Consider the following 22,029-nt stretch of genomic DNA (forward strand, 5'->3'; position numbering starts at 1 on the left):
CAAATTGTCAGGATTCTCTAGAAACCGAGTTTACTGAGTGCCTTCTGTGGCAGGTCACTGTTTTGGGACAGGTTAGAACTGGCGCTTTGGATTAGTGTAGATGTGGGACGCCAGAAAGTGACAAGACTTGGGGACTGATTCGTTTGAGATGACACAGTTGCCCCAATTTGCAAACTGGGAAATGCAGTGTGAAGGGGTGGCTGGAGCGGGCCAGTCAGTAATTTGCCTAAGTGAGTGGAACTGAATCGTCCAGACTCCCAAAGGACATCTTAAACCTGGGGGGGAAAAAAAAGTGCTTACATTTGCAATTTTTTTTTACAAGGAGCGTAAAATTCTGTAATTTTATCTGTATGTGTGTGTTTAAATAGAAACCCGAGAAAGCCAGTCACCCGCTCTACCCACAGCCCGGCGCTGGGCGGGCTCTGCCCCGCCGCCTCCCGCGGGCTCCAGTCTTGGGACCCGCTCGCCGGGAGCCGGAAAGACCCGGAGCGGCGCGCGGGCGCGGTCCTGGGCGCCGACCTGCGGAGCATGCGCAGAAGGCGGCCGAGGCGCATGCTCCGTGGAGGTCCCGGCCCGGCGGCCCCCGCGTCTGCGCCAGCCCGGGGGCCCCACAGAGTCCCGGCGGGGCCGCGGGCATGGCGGCCAGCCTGTGGATGGGCGACGTGAGTGAGGGCGGCCTCCCGGGTCTGTGGTGCAGGGATCTTAGCGTCGCGAGGAAGAAAGGGGCCGAGGGGGGAGGGTCCTCGAATCCCTAAAAGGGTGGACGTGAATGGGGAGGGGAGTTCTTCTAGGCGACGCCGGCGCGAGTCCCAGTATTTAGGTGCCAGGGTAGGGGTGGTGGGGGCCGAGACTGAAGGGAAGGGTCCTCCTCGGATCCTCAAAAGGTGGAAGTGCTTGGAGAAGGGCAGTTCTCTTAGGTGACGCCCAAGTGAGTCCCAGCGTGTAGGGGAAGGGGGCTGACTCGGAGGGGGAGGGGTCTTAGGGGCCCCGCCTGGGTTCACGGAAGCGAAAAGGAGGGTTGGAGGGGGGCGGATAGAATGGGAGGAATCCTAAAGGTGGAAGAGCGCCCCTGGTTCTGGACTGGAGGGATGGATTCCATCCCAGTGCGGGGGCGGCTTCTACAAAGGAGCACATTTAAAGGGAAAGAAAGCGAGGGACCGGGAACGCAGGGGTTCAGATCATTCTGCGCAAGGAAACCTCTTCCCCCCTACCCCCCAACCCCACTCCCGCCCGCCAGCAGCGTGCAGCCCACCCCGGGCTGAGGGGGAAGGGCTCCGGATCCGGGAAACGAGGAGTCTGGTTGCTGGCCCAACCCGCTCTGCTCTTGTGTTTACGCAGCTGGAGCCCTACATGGACGAGAACTTCATCTCCAGAGCCTTTGCTACCATGGGGGAGACAGTGATGAGCGTCAAAATTATCCGAAACCGCCTCACTGGGTTTGTCCTCTTATTTCAGTCTTCTCGGTTCTACTTTATAGATCGCTCTGCGTGTCATTCAGGAGAAGGGTAACATCGCGGAGGGTCAGGGTTTCTGACCCCTAGTAATAGTTGTCATAATGATGTTAACATTTGGGGGCGTACAGCTGACTTGAGCCAGTCTGGATTTGAAAGCTCTTGTCTGCTGTGTGTGACTTTGAGCAAGTGACTTAAATTCTCCCTCTTGACTGTAAAAATAGACATAATGAAAGCGCCTACCTCATAGAGTCCTGGTGAGGATTAAGTGCCATTAATTCACGGTCAAGGTTTACCACAATGTCTGGCATATGGTATATGCTTGGTAAATATAAATAGATTATGATCTGCTAGGTAATAAGCACTTTAAAATCACAAAAACCTCTGAGCTAAGTACTGTTATTAGAGAAGCTTAATAGCGGTCTTAAATTTACACAGCTTTTAAATGAGAAGCCAGGACACTAATTCAGCTGTGTTCTCGAAGTTCATGTACCCTTAACTCTCACGTGAAACACTACCTATGTGCTACTGTTCTAGATTTCCTGGACACATGACTGAAATAAGCCAGAAACAGTCCCTCCTCTCGTGGAGTTTACTACATTCTAATAGGGGAATGAGACAGTTAATACCTACACAAAACAAAAATGTGAAGAATACTTTCACATAGCCAAAAAAAAAAAGACTGTTCAGTGAGTATCTACTCTGTGCCGAGTACTAAAGCAGCTTGCTAAAGCATCAGTTAGTTGAAAAATGATGGGAGATATGAAGTGCTGCCTAGACTTTGGCTGTTTGGTAAACAGGTACTTTCTTATTGTTCTTACAGACAGAAAACCCTGATAAATCAGCTACTGGCATGAAGATACATTCTGTAATACTTTCCAAAACACTGACATAGGTTCTCACATTTTAATCTTTATTAAGAATTGGACTCATCCTTTCCTGCCATTGGACTTCCCTAGTGACTGAGTGGTAAAGAATCTTCCTGCCAATGCAGGAGACTTAGGTTCAATCCCTGGGTCAGGAATATCCCCTGGAATAGGAAATGGCAACCAATTCCCGTATTATTGCCTGGGAAATCCCATGAACAGAGGAGCCTGGCCGGCTATAATCCATGGGGTTGCAAAAGAGCAGGATATGACTTATCGACTAAACAAGAAATAACAACCATTGATTACTAAATCCTCGGTGTTTTTTATGGTGGCACCATCATACATGTTACATGTGCACTCTGCCTCATATGACAAAGACTTTGAAGTGCCTTGTGAGAATACTGTAAAATAAATAAATGTAAATTAAAAACAAGGAACAGAAAATATGGGGAAAAGATCAGACCCAAGGAAAAGTAATGCACAATAAAGCATATTGCTTAAGAATATAGTGATTGGTTGTAAAATGCTTAATACCACAGAGCTATACAGTTACAAAGTGGTTAAAATGATAACATTTTATGTAATTGTGTGTGTGCTCAGTTGTGCCTGACTCTGCAACCCCATGGGCTGTAGCCCAGACCAGGCTCCTCTGTCTATGGGATTTTCAGAGAATAGTAGAGTGAGTTGCCATATCCTTAATGACAATTTTTAAAATTCAGCAAAGAAAAAAAAAAGAATACAGTTACATTGGAGTAACCACATCTCTTCCATCACTGGTGGGACTAGAAAATGTTACAACCCTGGGGACAAGTATCTGGCAGTATCTTTTTAAATTTTTTTCCTTTTTTAAAAAAAAACAAAACTTTAATTTTTGGCTGCACTGAGTGTTCATTGCTGAGCACGGGCTTTCTCTAGTTGCTGTGAGTTGGGGCTACTCTGTAGTGCGTAGGCTTCTCATTGCAGAGCAGGGGCTCTACTCAAGTGGTCTTCAGTAGTTGTGGCACACCGGCTTAATTGCTCTGAGGCATGTAGGATCTTCCCTGACTAGGGATGGAACCCATGTCCCCTGCATCGGTAGGTGGATTCTTAACCACTGAACCACCAGGAAAGTCCATACATCTTCAATATATCTGCCTTAGCAAGTCTAGTCCTAGGTGTTTACTCAAGAGAAATGAAAACGTGTAACTACTATGAAAAGAACTTGAATATGTATACCACATTTTGTGTGTGTGTGTGCATGCGCGCGTGCATGCATGCGTGTGAACTCAGTCGCTCAGTTGTGTCCGACTCTTGGTGGCTTCTCTGCCTACTGAATTTTCACAACAAGAATACAGGAGTGGGTTGCCATTTCCTACTCCAGGGGATCTTCCAGGTCCAGGATTGAACCTGTATCTCTTGCATCTCCTGCATTGGCAGGCGGATTCTTTACCACTGTGCCACCTGGGAAGCCCCATAGCACATTGGACAATGTCCCCAAACTGCAGTCCAGGTATCCATGAATAGGTAAATATATAAATACTGGTATAGTCATACAGTATATGACTGGTGTACACATACAGTTTATGTATATGTATGGTATACGTATACAGTATATGACATACAATTTCTGGAGTTTGCTTAAGTTCATGTCCTTTGAGTTGGTGATGCTATCTAGCCATCTTATCCTCTGACACCCTCTTTTCCTTTTGTCTTCAGTCTTTCCCAGCATCAGGATCTTTTTCACTGAGTCAGTTCTAAAATACACAAAATTAATCTGTGGTGGAAATAACTTAGCATCTAGAAGAATTTGTGCATTTCATTGTATGTAACTTAGAAGGACAAAACTGTACACAATAAATGAACTCTAGTTAATAATAAGCATGTTAAAATAATTGAGAAAAGTGTACCAATATCTGCAACTTACTTTGAAATGTGTCAGAAAATGAGGATGATATCTGTATTTTCCAAGTCTCCTATAAATGTGTTGTCATACTTTCATTATTTAAAAAGAAAAATCAACAAAAAAAAAGAAAATAAAGGGTGATTAATAAGTAAGGATGTGGATGGATGGATTGTCACTTGGTAAAGTAAATATTAAAAAAAAAAGTGGGTATATACATATATATATATATATATATATATATATATATATATATATATATATATATGAGTGTTTGGCAGCTCTTTCAATTTTTATGTTTGGAATTTTCCTAATAAATTGCTGCAGAAAGAATATAGTCAGATTAACCTGAACTCAAGTCCAGCCTTTGGCAGGTACCAGCTGTGTGGTTTAAGGCGTATTATGTAATCCTGAGTCTCAGTCTCCACATCTAAATGGGAGCAGTAGTTTGCTTCCCTCATGGAGTTGTTCTGTGAGGCTAAGATGAGATGCTGTGTGTGAAGTGGCGCGCACAGTGCTTGGCCTATGGTGAGTGCTCAGTAACAGTCAGCTCTTACTGGTGGTGGTCTTTACCTCGGCTTAAGATTCTAGCACACACAAGATAGAAGACACAGGTTTGCCCCACCGTTCTTCTAAGCATTGACATTTATGAAGCTCATAGACTGTGTTCGGAGAAGGCAGTGGCAACCCACTCCAGTGCTCTTGCCTGGAGAATCCCAGGGACGGAGGAGCCCGGTGGGCTGCTGTCTCTGGGGTCGCACAGGGTCGGACACGACTGAAGTGACTTAGCAGCAGCAGCAGCAGACTGTGTTCTTAGATCCCTGGGCTCCGGTACTTCCCTTGCCCATACCTTTTGGCTTGGTGTCCATAAGGTTATTTCAACTGAGTATCTTAGTTCCAGAAAAGTCTGATTTATTTCACTGGTGATAGATTTTAAGAATGCTGTTAAGGAAAACTTTTCAGTATAAATCTCTTAGGAAGAAGGAATATCAGAGGATCTAGCCACATCTACCTACTTATGTCCCTTAGTGATGCTTTAAAAATAGACCACCAGGAATCTTACAGATATCCCCCCAATTAGGCCTGGTCTGTGGATTTACTTTGTTCAACTAGATTTTAAGTCTCTTAAGGTCAGGTACCATGTTCTTCAACTCTGTATCTGCCTGGATGGTGGTAGGTGATCAAAAAAACTTTTTAAATCATGAAAAATTTAAATTTACAAAGAGTGCAATGTACACTCATATAACCACCACCTCATTTCAAAAATTGTTAATATGTTGCTATATTCTCCTTATCTACGTGTCTGTAGAGATTTAGGTAGGTAGATGTTTTATTTTTGCCAAACCACAAGAAAGTAAATTATAGGCATCATGACATTTCTAAATATTTGAGTATTGTTTTTTAATGAATTAGGATCCAGTCAGAGATCAGATCCTATATTGCATTTGTCTCTTTTTAATGTAGAAATGCCCACTTCTTTCTTTTCTCAGAATAATGACTTTTTGAAGAGGTAAGATTGTCTTACATTAGGTTCTACATTCTGGATTCTTGTCCTCCATTCTGGATTTATTTGTTTCCTTGTTGTAGTGTTTTACTTGTTCTGTTCCTAATAGTTCCTAGACATTAGATCTGAAGGTTTACTTGGGTTGCATAGAAAATATTTTTTTTTTCGGCTGTGCCAGGTCTTATAGGACACACGAGATCTTCAGTCTTCAGTTGTGCAGGATCTTTAGTTGTGGCATACAAACTCTTAGTTGCAGCAAGCAGGATCTGGTTCCCTGACCAGGGATGGAACCCATGCTCTCTGGCTTCAGAGCTTGGAGTTTAGCCAGTGGACCACTAGGGAAGTCCCAGGAAACATTTTTGACAAGAGTTATTCATAGGTATTACAATATATAAATATACAAAATATAAATAAAACACCTATGAATATATTATATATTCAATATTACAATATTGAATGATTTTACAATCATATAAATGATTTACTACATAAATCTGGTACTGGACTGGATTGGCAGTACTTATATACTCAGGTCTATAAATTCTGAACTGGAGTACAGCATGGAACAAAAATAATATGGGCTGTCATGGGAAAAACATTTTTTCCTGCCCTCTATCCCAGACTTAGTCTCTCATCTAGGTATCACATCTTGTGTGTGTGTGTGTGTGTGTGTGTGTGTGTGTGTGTGTGTGTGTGTGTGTGTGTGTGTGTGTGTGTGTGTGTGTGTGTGTGTGTGTGTGTGTGTGTGTGTGTGTGTGTGTGAAAGCTTGAATTACTCTTTTTTTTTAAATTGGAGGAAAATTGCTTTACAGTGTTTTGTTGGTTTCTGCTATACAACAACTTGAATCAGCCATAGTTCTCTGACCAGGGATGGAACCCAGGCCCCCTGCATTGGGAGCTTGGAGCCTTAGCCACACAATCCCTATCAAAGTCCCTGGGTGTCAGATCTTTAACCGTTCACTTTTTCTGTTTTCTCTGCATGCAGGATCCCGGCTGGCTACTGCTTTGTAGAATTCGCAGATTTGGCCACAGCTGAGAAGTGTTTGCATAAAATCAATGGGAAGCCCCTTCCAGGAGCCACACCTGTAAGGACACTTAGATAATGATAATGTTGCCATTTTTGTTACCATGGATAACTGTCGTTTATTGAATCCCTACCATATCTTTTATTTAATCCTATAACAACTGTAAACAGTAGGCATTGTTATCTTTGACAGACCAGGAAACTGAAGCTCAGGGAGATGGAATAACTTGCCCAAGGCAACACAGGTAGTAAGTGGCAGAGCCAGGATGCAGATGGAAGATTGGTTGCCTCTAAAACCCATGCCCTATCCACTCCGCACTGCTGCCTCCCTTCACAGAAGACTTGAACCTCTAGACCTCTTGCTTGATTGACAAAGTAGAACAGGCTGGCAGCTGTGAGGACACGTTTCAAGAGAGTTGCATTCTGCTCTTCCTACAGTTACTTAGCTTACAGCTGCACCACGCTGGCACACCTGGGCTCATAGAACCATGGAGCTGGCAGTGCCCTTAGCGGTCATCCGTGCATCCCCCTCCTTTTAAACAGGAGAAAAGGCTGAGGCTTAGAGAGGGGGAGATGTTTTGGCCAAGGTAATTTATTTCAGTTTTTTTCCAAAAATTGTTGATTCTTGAAACACCTTTCTCTGTTTTAGTTTGTTTGTTTTTAAATTTTCAGGCAAAGCGTTTTAAACTGAATTACGCCACTTATGGGAAACAGCCAGATAACAGGTAAGTAGCCACAAGGTAGCTTCAAGTCCTGGGAAATGTCTAGCTAGAGACAAGATGTATTCACTGCGCTAGTCACTTCCGGAGAGGAGGATGGGGAGCTGAGTTTGACCCCAGTTTGCTTATGTCAAGGCCCTTATCTTCTCTGTATTTGCTCCCTCTTCTAGTCCCTTGACTGCCCACGGTAATGACATTTTATTCAGTAAGAATTGCTGTAGCAACATAAATGTATCAAGCATTTCAGATTGCTGTTTGAAAGCTGGAGAACATTGTATCAAAAGCTTTAGATAGATTTATACCCTTTGAACCCATAATTCTGCTTTTCAGAATTTATTCATGGATATGTGTAAAGATTATTCCTAGGTGGCACTAGTGGTAAGGAACCCGCCTGCCAATGCAGGAGACATAAGAGATGCAGGTTTGATCCCTGGGTTGGGAAGATCTGGAGGAGGGTGTGGCAACCCACTCCAGTATTCTTGCCTGGAGAATCCCATGGACAGAGAAGCCTGGTGGGCTACACAGTCCATAGAATCACAAAGAGTTGGACATGACTGAAGTGACTTAGTACACGTGTGTAAAGATTAGCCTTGAAAATGTTCGTTGATATCATGTAATATCACTTATATGTGGAATCTTAAAAAAGAACTTACTTATGAAACAGAGCCACAGATGTAAAAAACAAACTTACGATTACTGGAGGATAAGGGGACGCAGTGAAGAAATTGGGAGGTTGGGACTGACTTGTACACACTAGTGTATATAAAACAGGCAGCTAATTAGACCTACTGTATAGCATAGGGAGCTCTACTCGATACCCTGTAATGGCTTATATGGGAAAAGAATATAAAAAAAGAATGGATATGTGTATATGTATAAACAGATTCACTTTGCTGTACACCTAAAGTTAGAACAGCATTGTATATCAACTACAGCAAAAGTTTTTTTTAAAAAACAGAAAATGTTCATTGAGCTACTACATATAATGGGCAAAATTGGGGGAAAATCCAAGTAATCTAATAATAGGAAATGGTGTAAGTTACAATATGTTCATTTTTTGGAATATTGTGTATCCATTAACGTGTCATGTTGTAGCAGAATACTCACATGTCAAGATGTTGGTGAGATGCTGTAAGTGAAAAAAATGCTAGAAACAAATGAGTTGTATCCAGTTTTTATAAATTCAAAGGAAGAAGCTAAAGCAAAACGACAAAAATGCATATCAAGGTGTTCATGGTGATTTCCTTTGAGTTGGGTTAGTGGTGTTTTCTTTTTCTTTGTCCTTTTATATATTCTGATCTTATACAAGGTGTACTTGAAATAAAATAATAATGAGTTTATTGTTCTATTACAGGGGTTGGCAAACTGTGGCCTAATTTTGTTATTACCTGAAAGCTAAAAATGGTTTTTACTTTTTTTTTTTTTTTTGGCGGTGCCTCACAGTTTGCAGGATCCTAGTTAACCCAACCAGGGATTAAACCTGGGCCGTCGGCAGTGAGAGCACAGAGTCATAACCACTGGACCACCAGGAAATTCCCTCTATATTTTAAATTATTTATTTATTTTTTTGGCCGTGCTGCTCTGCTTGTGGGGTCTTAGCTCCCTGACCAGGAATCAATTCTACGCCCCCTGCAATGAAAGTGGACCACCTTAACTACTTAAGTAACTTAACTACTGTGCCACCAGGGAAGGCCCCCTGGCCCCCCTTTCATTTTTAAAGGATTGTGTGTGTCAACACACAGAAGACAACAGAAATCAGAGGTGCCCCCAGAGAGCCTACAGTAGTTACTGTATGGCCTTCACAGAAAATTTTGCTGACCCTGTCCTGAAAGCTGAGGGATTTCATGTTAGCCCATCTCTAGGAGAGAAGGTTCAGTTCTCATGCTCCCTGTACTTTCACCATTTGGATTAAAAGTATGCAATGAATGCAGAATCTCTGGCTTTATCTTTTGAGCATCTCTGACTTGTCCCCTGGTCTGCACTGAAGCCAGACAGGCTTTGTTCAGTGGGTGAGGGACTTGGGGCAGGACACTCCTTCCGTAACTCTTCTGCCAGGACTGCCAAATGAAACAAATTAGGACTAGGTTAAGAACCCATCAGATGTGTTGTTCTCTGACATGGCACAGAAGAGGTTTATCTAGAATGGGCCAAGAGAGCTCACAAGAGCAGAAGTTTTCTTCTTTGTGTCTGAATCTCGTTCTCTCTTCTCAGCCCTGAATACTCCCTCTTTGTGGGGGATCTGACCCCAGATGTGGATGATGGCATGCTGTATGAGTTCTTCGTCAAAGTCTACCCCTCCTGTCGGGGAGGCAAGGTGGTTTTGGACCAGACAGGCGTGTCTAAGTAAGGCCTTACTTTTATTGATGCCTACCCTGTTGGTTGCAGCATGTATCTCATAGCTGAAGGTGTGATAAGGAGGCCATGGTGAATGGTGGTGAAGAGCTCAGGCGCTGGAGCCAAACCGCCTGGTGCAAATCCCAGCCTCAGTAGTGCCCAGGGATTATGCAACAAAGTTACTGAACCTCTGGCCCTGTTTCCTCATCTGTGAAATGGGACTGATTAATAGTATGTGCATCTCATGGGGGTTAGTATAAGGATGAAATGATGTAATGTAAATAAATCAATAGAAAATGCTTTATAGGTATTTCCTTTTTTATTATTGTTACTTTAAAAGTAGAAACATCAAAAAAATAAATAAATTTTTTAAAAAAAGAAAAAAGTAGAAACATCTCAAGAAGGGTTTATATATATATATGTATTTTTTCTCCATTCTGGTTTATTACAGAATTTTTTTTTTATTACAGAATATTGAATATATATAGTTCCCCTGTGCTATACAGTAGGACCTTGTTTATCTGTAGTAGTTTATATCGGCTAGTCTCAAACTCCTCCTAGTTTATCCCTTTTCTACCCTCTTGCACCTTTGATAACCATAAATTTGTTTTCTGTGTCTGTGAGTCTCTTTCTGTTTTGTAAGTAAGTTCATTTATATCATATTTTAGATTCCACGCATAAGTGAGATCATATGATATATGTCGGGAAAGATTCCTTTTTGATCTAAGTAGTAGTTAAGAGCTTGGACTTTGAATTCTGTTTCTGGCATGACTTTGGGCAAGTCATTAAACATCTTTGAAGTTTGGTTTTTTGCCTTCAATAAGATGTAGATACTCCCTTCATCAAGTTGTTGGACAGTTATTGAGATAACTCTGGGAAAATACTCAGCATAGTGCCTGGGAAATAAAAAGTGGTCATTAAATGTTAACTGTCATTCATTTAGCCTCAAGTGGGATATGAGTTCAGGAGATCAGGAACCTTGTCTGCTTGTGACTGCTGAGTCCCAGTGCCTTGGGTCGCACCTGGCATGCAGGGCAGGCTCTATAAATACTTGGCCTTCTGTGACTGTTATTACTACTGCTTCTACTGCAGTAATAATAATAATACTTCACAGTAGATTGGGAGGGAAGCTCCTGTCTGGGGAGAAGCCCCATCAGGATGGCATGTAGGAGATGGGTGAACTGGAAGTGGGATCCTCCAGTGCTGGGGTCTCACGCTGCTCTGTGACACCCCTGTTTCATGGGGCGCTCAGGCCTGCCCACGTGGTTTGATGGACGCGCTCTCCCGTCTCGGCTTCTTTTCCGTTCTTTGCTTTTACCTGCATCACGTTTGTGATCTAAATCGTGCGTGTGTATGTGTGTGTCTTTTTCCCGCAGGGGTTATGGTTTTGTGAAATTCACAGATGAGCTGGAACAGAAGCGAGCCCTGACAGAGTGCCAGGGAGCCATAGGACTGGGGTCTAAACCAGTGCGGCTGAGCGTGGCCATCCCCAAAGCGTGAGTCCTGCGCTGGCGTGGGAACCGAGACATGCCTTGTCGGTTGCTGATAATCAGGGCATCCGCTTGCTGATTGGGAGGCTGCCAGGAGACTCAGTGCAGGCCACAAATAATGAGTGCCTGGTATTTGCCAGGCTGGGTGCTGGAGATGAGCCAGCATCACTGTGCCCCTGCAGAAGCTTACGGCTGAGGAGAGAGCTCTGACTGGGGGAGGCAGGCACATTCAGAATCGCCACAGCAATGCTGGAAAAGCAGCTGGGCTCTGCAAACTTAGTTTGTGTGCTGTTTGCCCAGTAGAGCTGCTGTTGAAACATACAAACCTCGTATGAGTCCCCCTTGCTATGGGAGTGGCTAAGAATTAATGATATAGGGAATATGATATAGGAAATTGCCACAAGCCACGCCTTGTGGCCTAAAGAAAAATAATGATACAAGCAGGATAGAATATTATATACATCACTATTGTACCTGTCACTCTGGGCAGAAAACCCTTCTTCCCATGCATATCCAAGCATGTTTTATACTCAGATATATCTAAGACAGTATTTCTCTGCATAGAATCTTCCATCCTTTGGCCCAAACAGTGGTTCTCAACTTGAGGACATTGGCAACACCTGAAGATAAATTTGATTGTCACATCCCATACTGGGAGAGGGCAGCCTTTGGAATCTAATGAGTACAGGCCAGGTATGCTACTAAACATCCTATAGTGCACAGGTCAGCTCCCGGAGCAAAGAATGGTCTCCTCTGCCCCCCAAAAGTCAATTTTACTAAGGCTGAGAAACTTCATGTTAAAGTATACAGGTGGTTATACTCTTCGGGCAGAACTTTCAGGTGGCCATGTTTTTTAAGACAGCAAAAGATTTGGAGGCTCTCTGCAGTTTAGCCGCAGCAGTTCTCCCCTCCAAATGTTATTTGTTGTAAACTCTACTGTATATGTAAAAACGTTAAAGAAAACATTGAAAAGAAAGAAAGTTCCTCATTACTCTAAATGACTGCTTATAATTTCTGGGTTCCTTTTCAGGCTTTTCCATAAGCTTCTGTTCTGTATAAATGTAGATATTGATGTAGATACACACACACTGCATGCATATGGGTCAGTTTACATGTGGTAGATTCATTGCTTTATTCATTTTTAATACAATAACAATGCTCACTCTTTTGCTTCCCCAGTTTACTCAGTATACACACTCACTTTGCCATAGAGTTGCATAGTTGTCATCATTACAACATTTTTAATAGCTGTGGAATATTCTTTTGATCACATATTCTGTCTAGCAGTTCCTCTGATGTTTACTATTTTGGTGTTTTCTGCTGTGTCATCATTTATTCAGTCAATGATAACTGAGTCCCTGCAACCGCAGCCCCACCCTAGACTTTGAAGTTGTAGTTATAAACAAGAAAAACAAAGTCCCTTCTGCAGAGCTGTTATATTCTGTTACATCTGTTTCTTCATTGAGCATTGTTGTCAGCACTTGATGCCTGCCTCTGGGGAGGTGCCTTCATGCACTAAGAATTGAGTGATAAGAGTTTCCTTTGAGAGTCAGACTTGTAAGAGCTGAGTGTGGAGAAACAGAAATGTGTAGACCCAGGCCCTGTACCTTCAGTGATCTGAACTTGTCATGGGGGTGGTAGACTCCTTGGACACATGGGTCAGCGGGGTAGGGCCATGGAGACAAACATTAGCAGTTTTCAGCCTGGCAGTGGGCAGGGAGAGGAGATCTCTGCCATCAGACTTCATCGAGCCGCCCCATCAGGAGGTGATGCTAAGGCAGTCACATGCAGCCTAACTGCTCTGGCTGAGAGCTCACCAAGCCACATTGAGCACACGGGGAACTTGGGAAGAGCTCATCACCTGTGGTTTTTTACGATTTCGAAAGCAGTAGATCTTTTGCAGGCTTGACATTTTCTTTGGTTAGCAGTGCCTGGGGTAGCTGTGGAATCAGAGAAGGTGGCTTTCTGTTGACTTTGGGCCTCAGCCCTGATTGGTGAATGCAGGGAAGGGGAGATGGACGGGAGACTTGAATCTGCAGGGCAGGTGCTGTATGAACCGTGTTGTGGTAGGGGTGCAAGCCTTGGAGTTAAAATTTGGCTCCAGTCCTCTGTGTAGTCTTGGGTAAATCACTTAACGGTTCAGAAGCTCTGTTCTCATATTTACAAAGGGAATAATAAATAATAGCTTTGTTGTAGAGCTGTGCCGGACTTAAAGTAGGAGACCATATGTGAAAAAGAATGGGCACAAATCCCAAGTACCTACTCCACAAATGGTATCTCTGACTACAGTTCCAGGCTCCTGAAACACTTACTTTATGATTTACAGGGAAAAGGTGATAAGATATTTTGTAATTTGAAAATGCTCCTTGGATCATTCTATATCCAGATTATCCAGGCCATGTTTACCTGACTGAGCCTTTGTGGCTGGCAGAAAAACAGCCCCCCAAGATCTTGAGAAGGGGAAAAGTCAGTACTAATAGAGTTTGTAAGGGAGACAAACCTAACCACTGAAAGCGCCTTTTTTTTTTTTTTAATTTGGCCACGCTGTCTGGCCCACAGGATCCCAGTACCCCGATCAGGGATTAAACCTGGGCCCATGGAACTTAAAGTGCAGAGTCCCAACCATTGGACCACCTGGGAAGTTCCAAAAGCTCTTATCTTTAAAGCTGGGTTCTGGGACCAGACTGCCTGGGTTTGAATCTCTTATTCACTGTGTGACTTCAGACAAATGATGTAATCTCTCTGTACCTCTGTTTTCTCATCTGTGAAATAGGATTAATTATATATTTACTGTATAGCACCATTGTGGGGATTAAACAAGTTAGTCTGTGTAAAGCGCTCAGAACAGTCCCGGTCATATCGTATTATGGAAATGTTTGCTCATTTGCTTGTTTATTTTTCTTTCTTCCTTTAAGGAGCCGTGTGAAGCCAGTGGAGTATAGTCAAATGTACAGTTACAGCTACAACCAGTATTACCAGCAGTACCAGAACTACTACGCCCAGTGGGGCTATGACCAGAACACCGGCAGCTACAGCTATAGTTACCCCCAGTATGGCTACACCCAGAGCACCATGCAGGTAACCGTGATGTGGCCGGTCTGGCCCCGCATCCTCCAGAGACCTGGGTGATTCTCCAGGATGGGGTGGTTAAGGACAGGAGCTTGCGCTTCAGAAAGACAGAGGGAAAGATGAAGCAGCTTAATTCCTCTTATTAAAAAGAAGCCATCCTAGTCATGGGCTAGGCTTTCACCGTGCTTCTCACCCACCTCTCTGGTCTCTTGGCAGACGTATGAAGAAGTCGGAGATGATGCATTGGAAGGTAAGAAAGGACTCCCTTCACTCTGTGTGAGATGTGAATGTCACCTGAGTGGGAAGTACGGATCCCAGATCTCCCTGGGGAGCAACAGAGGAGGGAGCCCAAGGTTCCTTGGACACGTGGTGTTCTACCCTAGGATGTAGGTCTGAACCAAAAACTCCGTTGCCTTATATTTGTTTCACAGTTTGTCAGATTCATGTAAAATAATTTTTTTAATTTCACGCTTTGATTTTTTTCCACACTTTTTTTTAAGCTATGCTGAGTCCTTGTTGCCTATCCCAGCAGTCTTTCTGTAGTTGCAGAGCACAGGCTCTAGAGCGTGCGGACTCTTTAGTTGTCATGTGGGCTTAGCTCCCCTGCAGCATGTGGAATCTTAGCTGCCTGACCAGGGATTGAACTGGAGACCCCTACATTGGAAGGCAGATTCTTAACCACTGGACCACCAAGGAACTCCCCCCCATATATCTTAAATTACATATTTTCCTCACTTTCAAGTAATAGTTATGATTGAAAGTTTGGAAAATACAGTAAAGTATAAGGAAGAAACTAAAAATCACCCCCCAGTTTCACTACATGGTAATAGCCATTATTGCTTATTTAAAATTAAAAGTGTTTGTTGTGATTTTTTACTGAATTTAACAGAATAAAAAGTAAAACCAAAGTAATTGCCGACCTTGAGACAAATATTTTTTCAAATGAGATATTCATACTTTTAGAGGAGTCTAAGGTTTGAGGAAATTATTTTAAAAAAAATTTTTTTTTTTTTAGATTTTTTTCAACGTATTTCCGAACAAAATGTTAGGTTTAAGGTTTAAAGAAGTAAAATAAAATCAGACATCAATTTCTAAGTGCATAAACCTTTATTTTAAGGTACAAAAAGACTCCAGGTTTAAAATCTTAAGTCTGTTTTAAGAATTATTCTTCAAGAGAAGGTCATAGGGAAAATGTGATCTGTAAGCAAAATATCCTTTAAAGGAAACATCATCTGTAGGCATAAAACAAATATCATAGCATTTTAAAGCACTTCACTGAACATGTTGTCATCTGATTCTGGCAGCAGCGACCATAGGGGTGGGCTGGGCAGACCCGGAGCTCCAGTAGAGGGATGGTGAGCTGGAGTGCCACGTGGTCTTCTCAGGGTCACCCAGTGAGTTAGGAGCAAGGTTCAGCCTGGAGTCCCTATCTTTCTGTCCTTAATCTCTTGCCTTTTCTTGCAGGAAGCACTGCCTCCTTTTTAGAGAAATTATCCTGATTATAACAATATTTGTGTGTAACTCCTTAGAGTTTTTCTATTTCTTCATCATCCATTATTATAGCCAACACTACTACAGTAGTTTTGCAGGCACTGCTACCTATCAACACTTTGATGAATAGGTTCCTTTATAAATCCCATTCTACAGAAAAGAAAACTGAAGCTTAAATAGTTAATAACTGACAGGTTTTACTATGTACAGGGCACTGTTCTAAGCACTTTTACAGGTATTAACTCATTTGACATTCACAATGGTTTTGAGGTAAGTACCTTAATTATCTTGATTTTACAGAAGAGAAAGCAAATTAGATTTCATGTTCAAGGTCAGCATAGTTGCAACATCGTAGCAAGAGGTAGACTGTCTTGGAACCCTGCAGTCTTGCCCCAGACTTCAGGCTCTTTACCACAGTTATAATGCCTCTCTCTTTTTTTTTTTTTTTTTTTTTGGTGGCCGGATCTTAGTTCCCCAATCGGGGATTGAGCCCACACCTTTGGCAGTGAAAGCATGGAGCCCTAACCACTGGACTACCAGGGAAGTCCCTAACACCTCCCATTTTAACCTAATAGCCACACAGAAACAGGGCCCAGGAGGGTGTGTCGTCCTTCTTCTGTGCCTTGGGTTCAGCAGGCCATCTTCCAGGCCCTGTCACCCAAGTGAGGAAGGGTGCTATACTGTCCGTGTGTCCGTAGACGTCTGCACACCCAAACATGTGTCCTTGGGAATTTGCTGGCGGTCCAGTGCCGGGTGCTTTCACCACCATGGCCTGGGTTCACTCCCTGGTCAAGGAACTGAGACCCCTAGAGCTGCGTGGCTCGGCCAGAAACACCCAAGAGGAGACACAGCAGCAGCAAAGATGCTTGCCCTTGCTGGAGGCTTTTGCTAATCTGTTGCCATATGCCATTACCAGCACTGAGTGGAGTGGCCAGACTGGTCATGCTCTGCTTTCCTGGAGTTCGCGTATGGAGCTGCTCGCTGTACATGCTCAAAATTTCAACTCATAATTTAGATTAGAATTACAAAAGGGATTCCTCTGGTTGCAGGAATGGGCACCTGCAATGGGTGAAAAGATTCACCACTGATTGGTTGCTTCAGCACTGACTGACTGATTCTTACAAGTGCCTGAGAAAGTTGGAAACAGCTTACAAAAGAAGCGCAAATGGCCTATAAACCACAAGAGAAAAGAATTTAAGCATACACCATTTGTGTTAGTCAAGATTCTCCAGAGAAATAGAGCCGAAAGGATATATGTATTTATAATCTGTGCTGTGCTTCAGCAAGCTGGAGGCTCAGGCAGGATTTCTATATTAGCACCTAGAGGTAGAATTCCTACCTTGGGAATCCTCAGTTTAAGGCCTTTAATTGGTTGGCTAAGGCCCACCCACATTATTGAGAATAATCACCTTTACTTAAAGTCAGCTGATTGTAGATGTGAATCACATCTACAGAATATCTTTATCTAGACTGGTGTTTCACCAAACAACTGGTCACCACTACCCTGACCAAGCTGACACAAAATGTAACCATCACACTGCTAATACTAGTACTTAAATACAAATTAAAATATACTATCTTTCTACAAAGAATTCTTAAAATGTTCATATGCATGAAATTAATTTTACCTGAAAGATTTTATCCCACAATGATATCAATACAGATAAATATCTAATAATAGGAGATTTATTAAATACTGGTAAAATTTTATTAAATTATGTCTTTTTCTTAAAGAAAAATAATAAATTATGTCTTTTTCTAAGAATATTGATGTAGAGAAATGTTCTCAATGAAACAAGTCCTGAAATATAATAGGATATACAGTAAGAACTCAGGTTCTTTGGTTTTTATTTGGAGGGTGTAACTCACATAACATAAAATTCACCCTTTTAAAGTGTGCAGTAGTTTATAAAAATAGCCACAAAGTTGTGCAGCCATTACCACTGTTTAATTCCAGTGAAGAATCCTGTGAAACCACTAGCAGTCACTCCAATATCCTGTCCCTGGCAACCACTCACCTACTTTGGATTTACTGTCCTAAACATTCTAAATAAATGGAGTCATGTATGATATGTGGTCCTTTGTGAATGGCCTCTCTGATTTAGCTTCTGATTTCTCTGTGTTATAGCATGTGTCATTCCTTTCTTTTTATGGTTGAATAATATTCCATTCTGTGGATATCCATTTAGTTGATGGACATTTGGATTGTGTCCATTTTCATTGTTGTAAATAATATTGTTATGAACATACGTGTATAAGTTTTTGTGTGGACATAGAGAGGTTTTCAGGGAAAAGTTTTCAGTACTTTTCAGTGTATACCTGGGAGTGTATTGCTGGATCATACAGTAAACTCTGTTTAACCATTTGAGAAATGGCCAGACCTGTCCAAAAAGGCTTGGAGCATTTCCGTTTCTCCACATTCTCACCAACAGTTACTATTTTTCATTTTGGCTATCATAGTAGCTTTGATGTCAGATTGCCACTTCATGGCAAATAGAAGGGGAAAATGTGGAATCAGTGACAGATTTCCTCTTCTTGAGCTCTAAAATCACTGTGGATGGTGACTGCAGCCATGGAATTAGAAGATTGCTTCTTGGAAGGAAAGCTATGACAAACCTAGGCAGTGTGTTAAAAAAGCAAAGATGTCACTTTGCTGACAAAGGTCTATATGGTCAAAGCCATGGTTTTTCCTGTAGTCATGTACGAATGTGAGACTTGGACCATAAAGAAGGCAGAATGCCAAAGAATTGATACTTTCAAACTGTGGTGCTGGACAAGACTCTTGAGAGTCCCTGAGACAGCCAGGAAAGCAAACCACTCAGTCCTAAAGGAAATCAACCATGAATACTCATTGGAAGGACTGATGCTGAAGCTCCAATACTTTAACCACCTGGTAAGAGCCAACACATTGGAAAAGACCCTGATGCTGGGAAATATTGAGAGCAGAAGTGGGCAGCAGAGGATGAGATGGTTGGTTGGCATCACTGACTCAATGGACGTGAGTTTGAGCAAACTCAGGGAAATGGTGAAGGCCAGGAAAGCCTAGGGTGCTGCAGTTCATGGGGTCTTATTTATGTGGCTGCACCAGGTCTTGGCGGCAGTTGCAGCATGCACGATGTTTAGCTGTGGCATATGGAATCTAGTTCCCTGACCAGGGATTGAACCAGGGTCCCCTGCATTGGGAGTTCAGTCGCTCAGTTGTGCCCAACTCTGCGACCCCATGGACTGCAGCACACCAGTCTTCCCTATCCATCACCTACTCCCAGAGCTTGCTCAGACTCATTTCCATTGAGTTGGTGATGCCATCCAACTGTCTCATCCTCTCATCCCCTTCTCCTCCTGCCTTCAATCTTTCCCAGCATCAGGGTCTTTTCCAATGAGTCAGTTCTTTGCATCGGGTGGCTAAAGCATTGGAGCTCCAGCATCAGTCCTTCCAAAGAGTATTCAGGACTGATTTCCTTTAGGACTGACTGGTTGGATCTCCTTGAAGTCCAAGGGACTCTCAAGAGTCTTCTCCAGCACCACAGTTTAAAAGCATCAAATCTTTGGTGCTCAGCTTTCTTCACAGTCCAACTCTCACATCCATTCGTAACTATTGGAAAAACCATGCATTTGACTAGACAGGCCTTTGTTGGCAAAGTAATGTCTTTGCTTTTTAATAGGCTGTGTAGGTTGGTCATAGCTTTTCTTCCAAGGAGCAAGCGTCTTTTGATTTCATGGCTGTAGTCACCATCTGCAGTGATTTTGGAGCCCAAGCCAAGAAAGTTTGTCACTGTTTCCATTGTTTCCCCATCTATTTGCCATGGAGTGATGGGACCAGATGCCATGATCTTAGTTTTCTGAATGTTGAGCTTTAAGCCAACTTTTTCACTCTACTCTTTCACTTTCATCAAGAGGCAGTTCCTCTTCACCTTCTGCCATAAGGGTGGTGTCATCTGCGTATCTGAGGTTATTGATATTTCTCCCAGCAATCTTGATTCCAGCTTGTGCTTCATCCAGCCCGGCATTTCGCATGATGTACTCTGCATATAAGTTAAATAAGCAGGGTGACAGTATACAGCCTTGACGTACTTCTTTACCAATTTGGAACCAATCTGTTGTTTCATGTCCGGTTCTAACTGTTGCTTCTTGACCTGCATACTGGTCTGGTGTTCCCATCTCTTGAAGAATTTCCCACAGTTTGTTGTGATCCACACAGTCAAAGGCTTGGGAATGCAGAGTCTCAGCCACTGGACCACCAGGGAAGTCCCTACTGTACTGAGTTTTGTAGTGACAGAACTTCCTTCTCTTTATAGTTGTATCACACAGATATACACCCCTAAATAACAGGGTTTAGTTTTGCCTGTTTTTGAATTTAAATGCTGTGCTGTATATACTGTCTTGCTTCTTTCATTCAGTATTTTATTTGTGAGATTCGTCCAAGTTGGATGCAACGGAGGTTCATTTTTAGTGCTCAGTAATATTCCCTTCTAAGAATAGTTTTCTTGTTAGAGGTTTAAAAGGAAGCTGTTTGGTATTTTGTCATGGTTTCTGGTGAACAAATACCACTATTGAAATCAAGAAAAAAAATATATAAAAATACAGAATTTGGTGTTTCAGCTTGTGTATTTGACTCTGGCACTTTCATTAGACATTCATTGTTCTTGATTTAGTAATGTTGATCAGGTTTTCCAAACCCAAATTTCAAAAAAGGACCACACCAGAAAATCTGAGACATGTGACAGCTACAGGTGTGTGTAGTGTTTAATAAACATGGAATGACAGCCAAAACTACTTGAGTACTAATTACGTGTTACATTCTGTAAAATTAGAGTTAGACCCTTGATTAACTTTACCGTCGGAGCTACCAAGTAAGCCCATAGTAAAGAGTCTGCCTGCAATGCGGGAGACCCTGGTTCAATCCCTGGGTCAGGAAGATCCCCTGGAGAAGGAAATGGCAACCCACTCCAGTGTCCTTGCCTGGGGAATCCCACGGAGGAGCCTGGCAGGCTACAGTCCATGGGGTCACAGAGTCAGACACGACTGAGCAACTTCACTTTCTACTTTCTTTTCTTGATTAACTAGGGCTTAGGGGGGCTCCTGCCAGCCTCAATCATAAATCCACATGTAACCTGTAGTCAGCCTCCTCCATTCCTCCACATTCTTGGATTCAGCCAGCCGTGGGTTGAATCGTGTAGTACTGTAGCATTTACTCTTGAAAACCTCCACATGCAAGTGGATCCTGTCCTGTTTGAGGGTGAACTGTTCACCACCCTGTTCTCTTCCTCACAAACCCTACAGAGGCAGCAGAGCTGGCAGCCCGGGTGAGGTAGGAGGGAGCAGGGAACTGAGTCTTCTGTGGCTGCTGAGTGCTGCTCCCCTCTGCACCCCCTGAACCCACCCTTGCTTCTCTTCCAGACCCCATGCCGCAGCTGGATGTGACAGAGGCCAACAAGGAGTTCATGGAGCAGAGCGAGGAGCTGTATGATGCGCTGATGGACTGTCACTGGCAGCCTCTAGACACAGTGTCTTCAGAGATCCCTGCCATGATATAGCCAGGACAAAGGACAAGCCAGAATGGACTTGTGAGGGAGAGAAGAGACTCCTTTTTTAAAGTTACTGCAAGACTTTTTTTTTAAATGTTTCATAAAGATTTTAGTAATCAACCGTTCCTGCAATTATATTTTTCCTCTTAACACTGCTGCCTTCATTTGAGTTTGAAAACCCAGGGACCAGTTGGAAGAGGGTTGAATGAGGTTTATCTTTGAACAGTAATCTCATTTATCCAGATGATGTCACCTACACTCCTGGACATAATGATTAACCAAGGTGGGTCATAAGTTACTAAGCCAACTTCTTAGGAAAGTTCACATTTAAGGTTGTGATTACCTGCTGGGATAGTGTCAAATGGTGGGCAGTTACTTGTTTTCAGGTTTCCTTTCCCCCTACAAATTTGCTTCAAATCTGGTGGCTAGGAATTCATTATTTGAACTTGGGAGTGAAATTGCAGGGCCCATTGAATGGTTGAATGGTGACTCAGACGGTAAAGCATCTGTCTGCAACGCCAGAGACCCTGGTTCGATTCCTGGGTCAGGAAGATCCCCTGGAGAAGGAAATGGCAGCCCAAGCCTGGGAGGTCCCATGGACAGAGGGGCCTGGAAGGCTACAGTCCAAGAGCTACTTAAAATTTCAATTTGAATGGTCAAGTGTTCAGGCTTCT

General features: G+C 42.9%; 1 protein-coding gene across 3 annotated transcripts; it reads left to right on the forward strand.

Annotated features, from left to right (window-relative positions):
* The first annotated feature begins 515 nt into the window (after positions 1-515).
* Positions 516-21,505, forward strand: LOC122698446 (tRNA selenocysteine 1 associated protein 1). 3 transcript variants are annotated; one of them, XM_043909462.1, is made up of 9 exons: positions 516-662; positions 1,339-1,436; positions 6,689-6,788; positions 7,400-7,452; positions 9,658-9,789; positions 11,157-11,276; positions 14,186-14,348; positions 14,556-14,589; positions 21,228-21,505. In XM_043909462.1, the coding sequence occupies exons 1-9, from the start codon at positions 636-638 to the stop codon at positions 21,362-21,364; spliced, it is 864 nt and encodes a 287-aa protein (XP_043765397.1). In that variant the 5' UTR covers positions 516-635; the 3' UTR covers positions 21,365-21,505. The 3 variants fall into 3 exon arrangements, with proteins under 3 accessions (XP_043765397.1, XP_043765398.1, XP_043765400.1); XM_043909463.1 differs by lacking the exon at positions 11,157-11,276; XM_043909465.1 differs by lacking the exon at positions 9,658-9,789.
* The last annotated feature ends 524 nt before the right edge of the window (positions 21,506-22,029 follow it).

The sequence above is a fragment of the Cervus elaphus genome, chromosome 8, assembly GCF_910594005.1.
Source record: "Cervus elaphus chromosome 8, mCerEla1.1, whole genome shotgun sequence".
NCBI classification, from domain to species: Eukaryota; Metazoa; Chordata; class Mammalia; order Artiodactyla; family Cervidae; genus Cervus; species Cervus elaphus.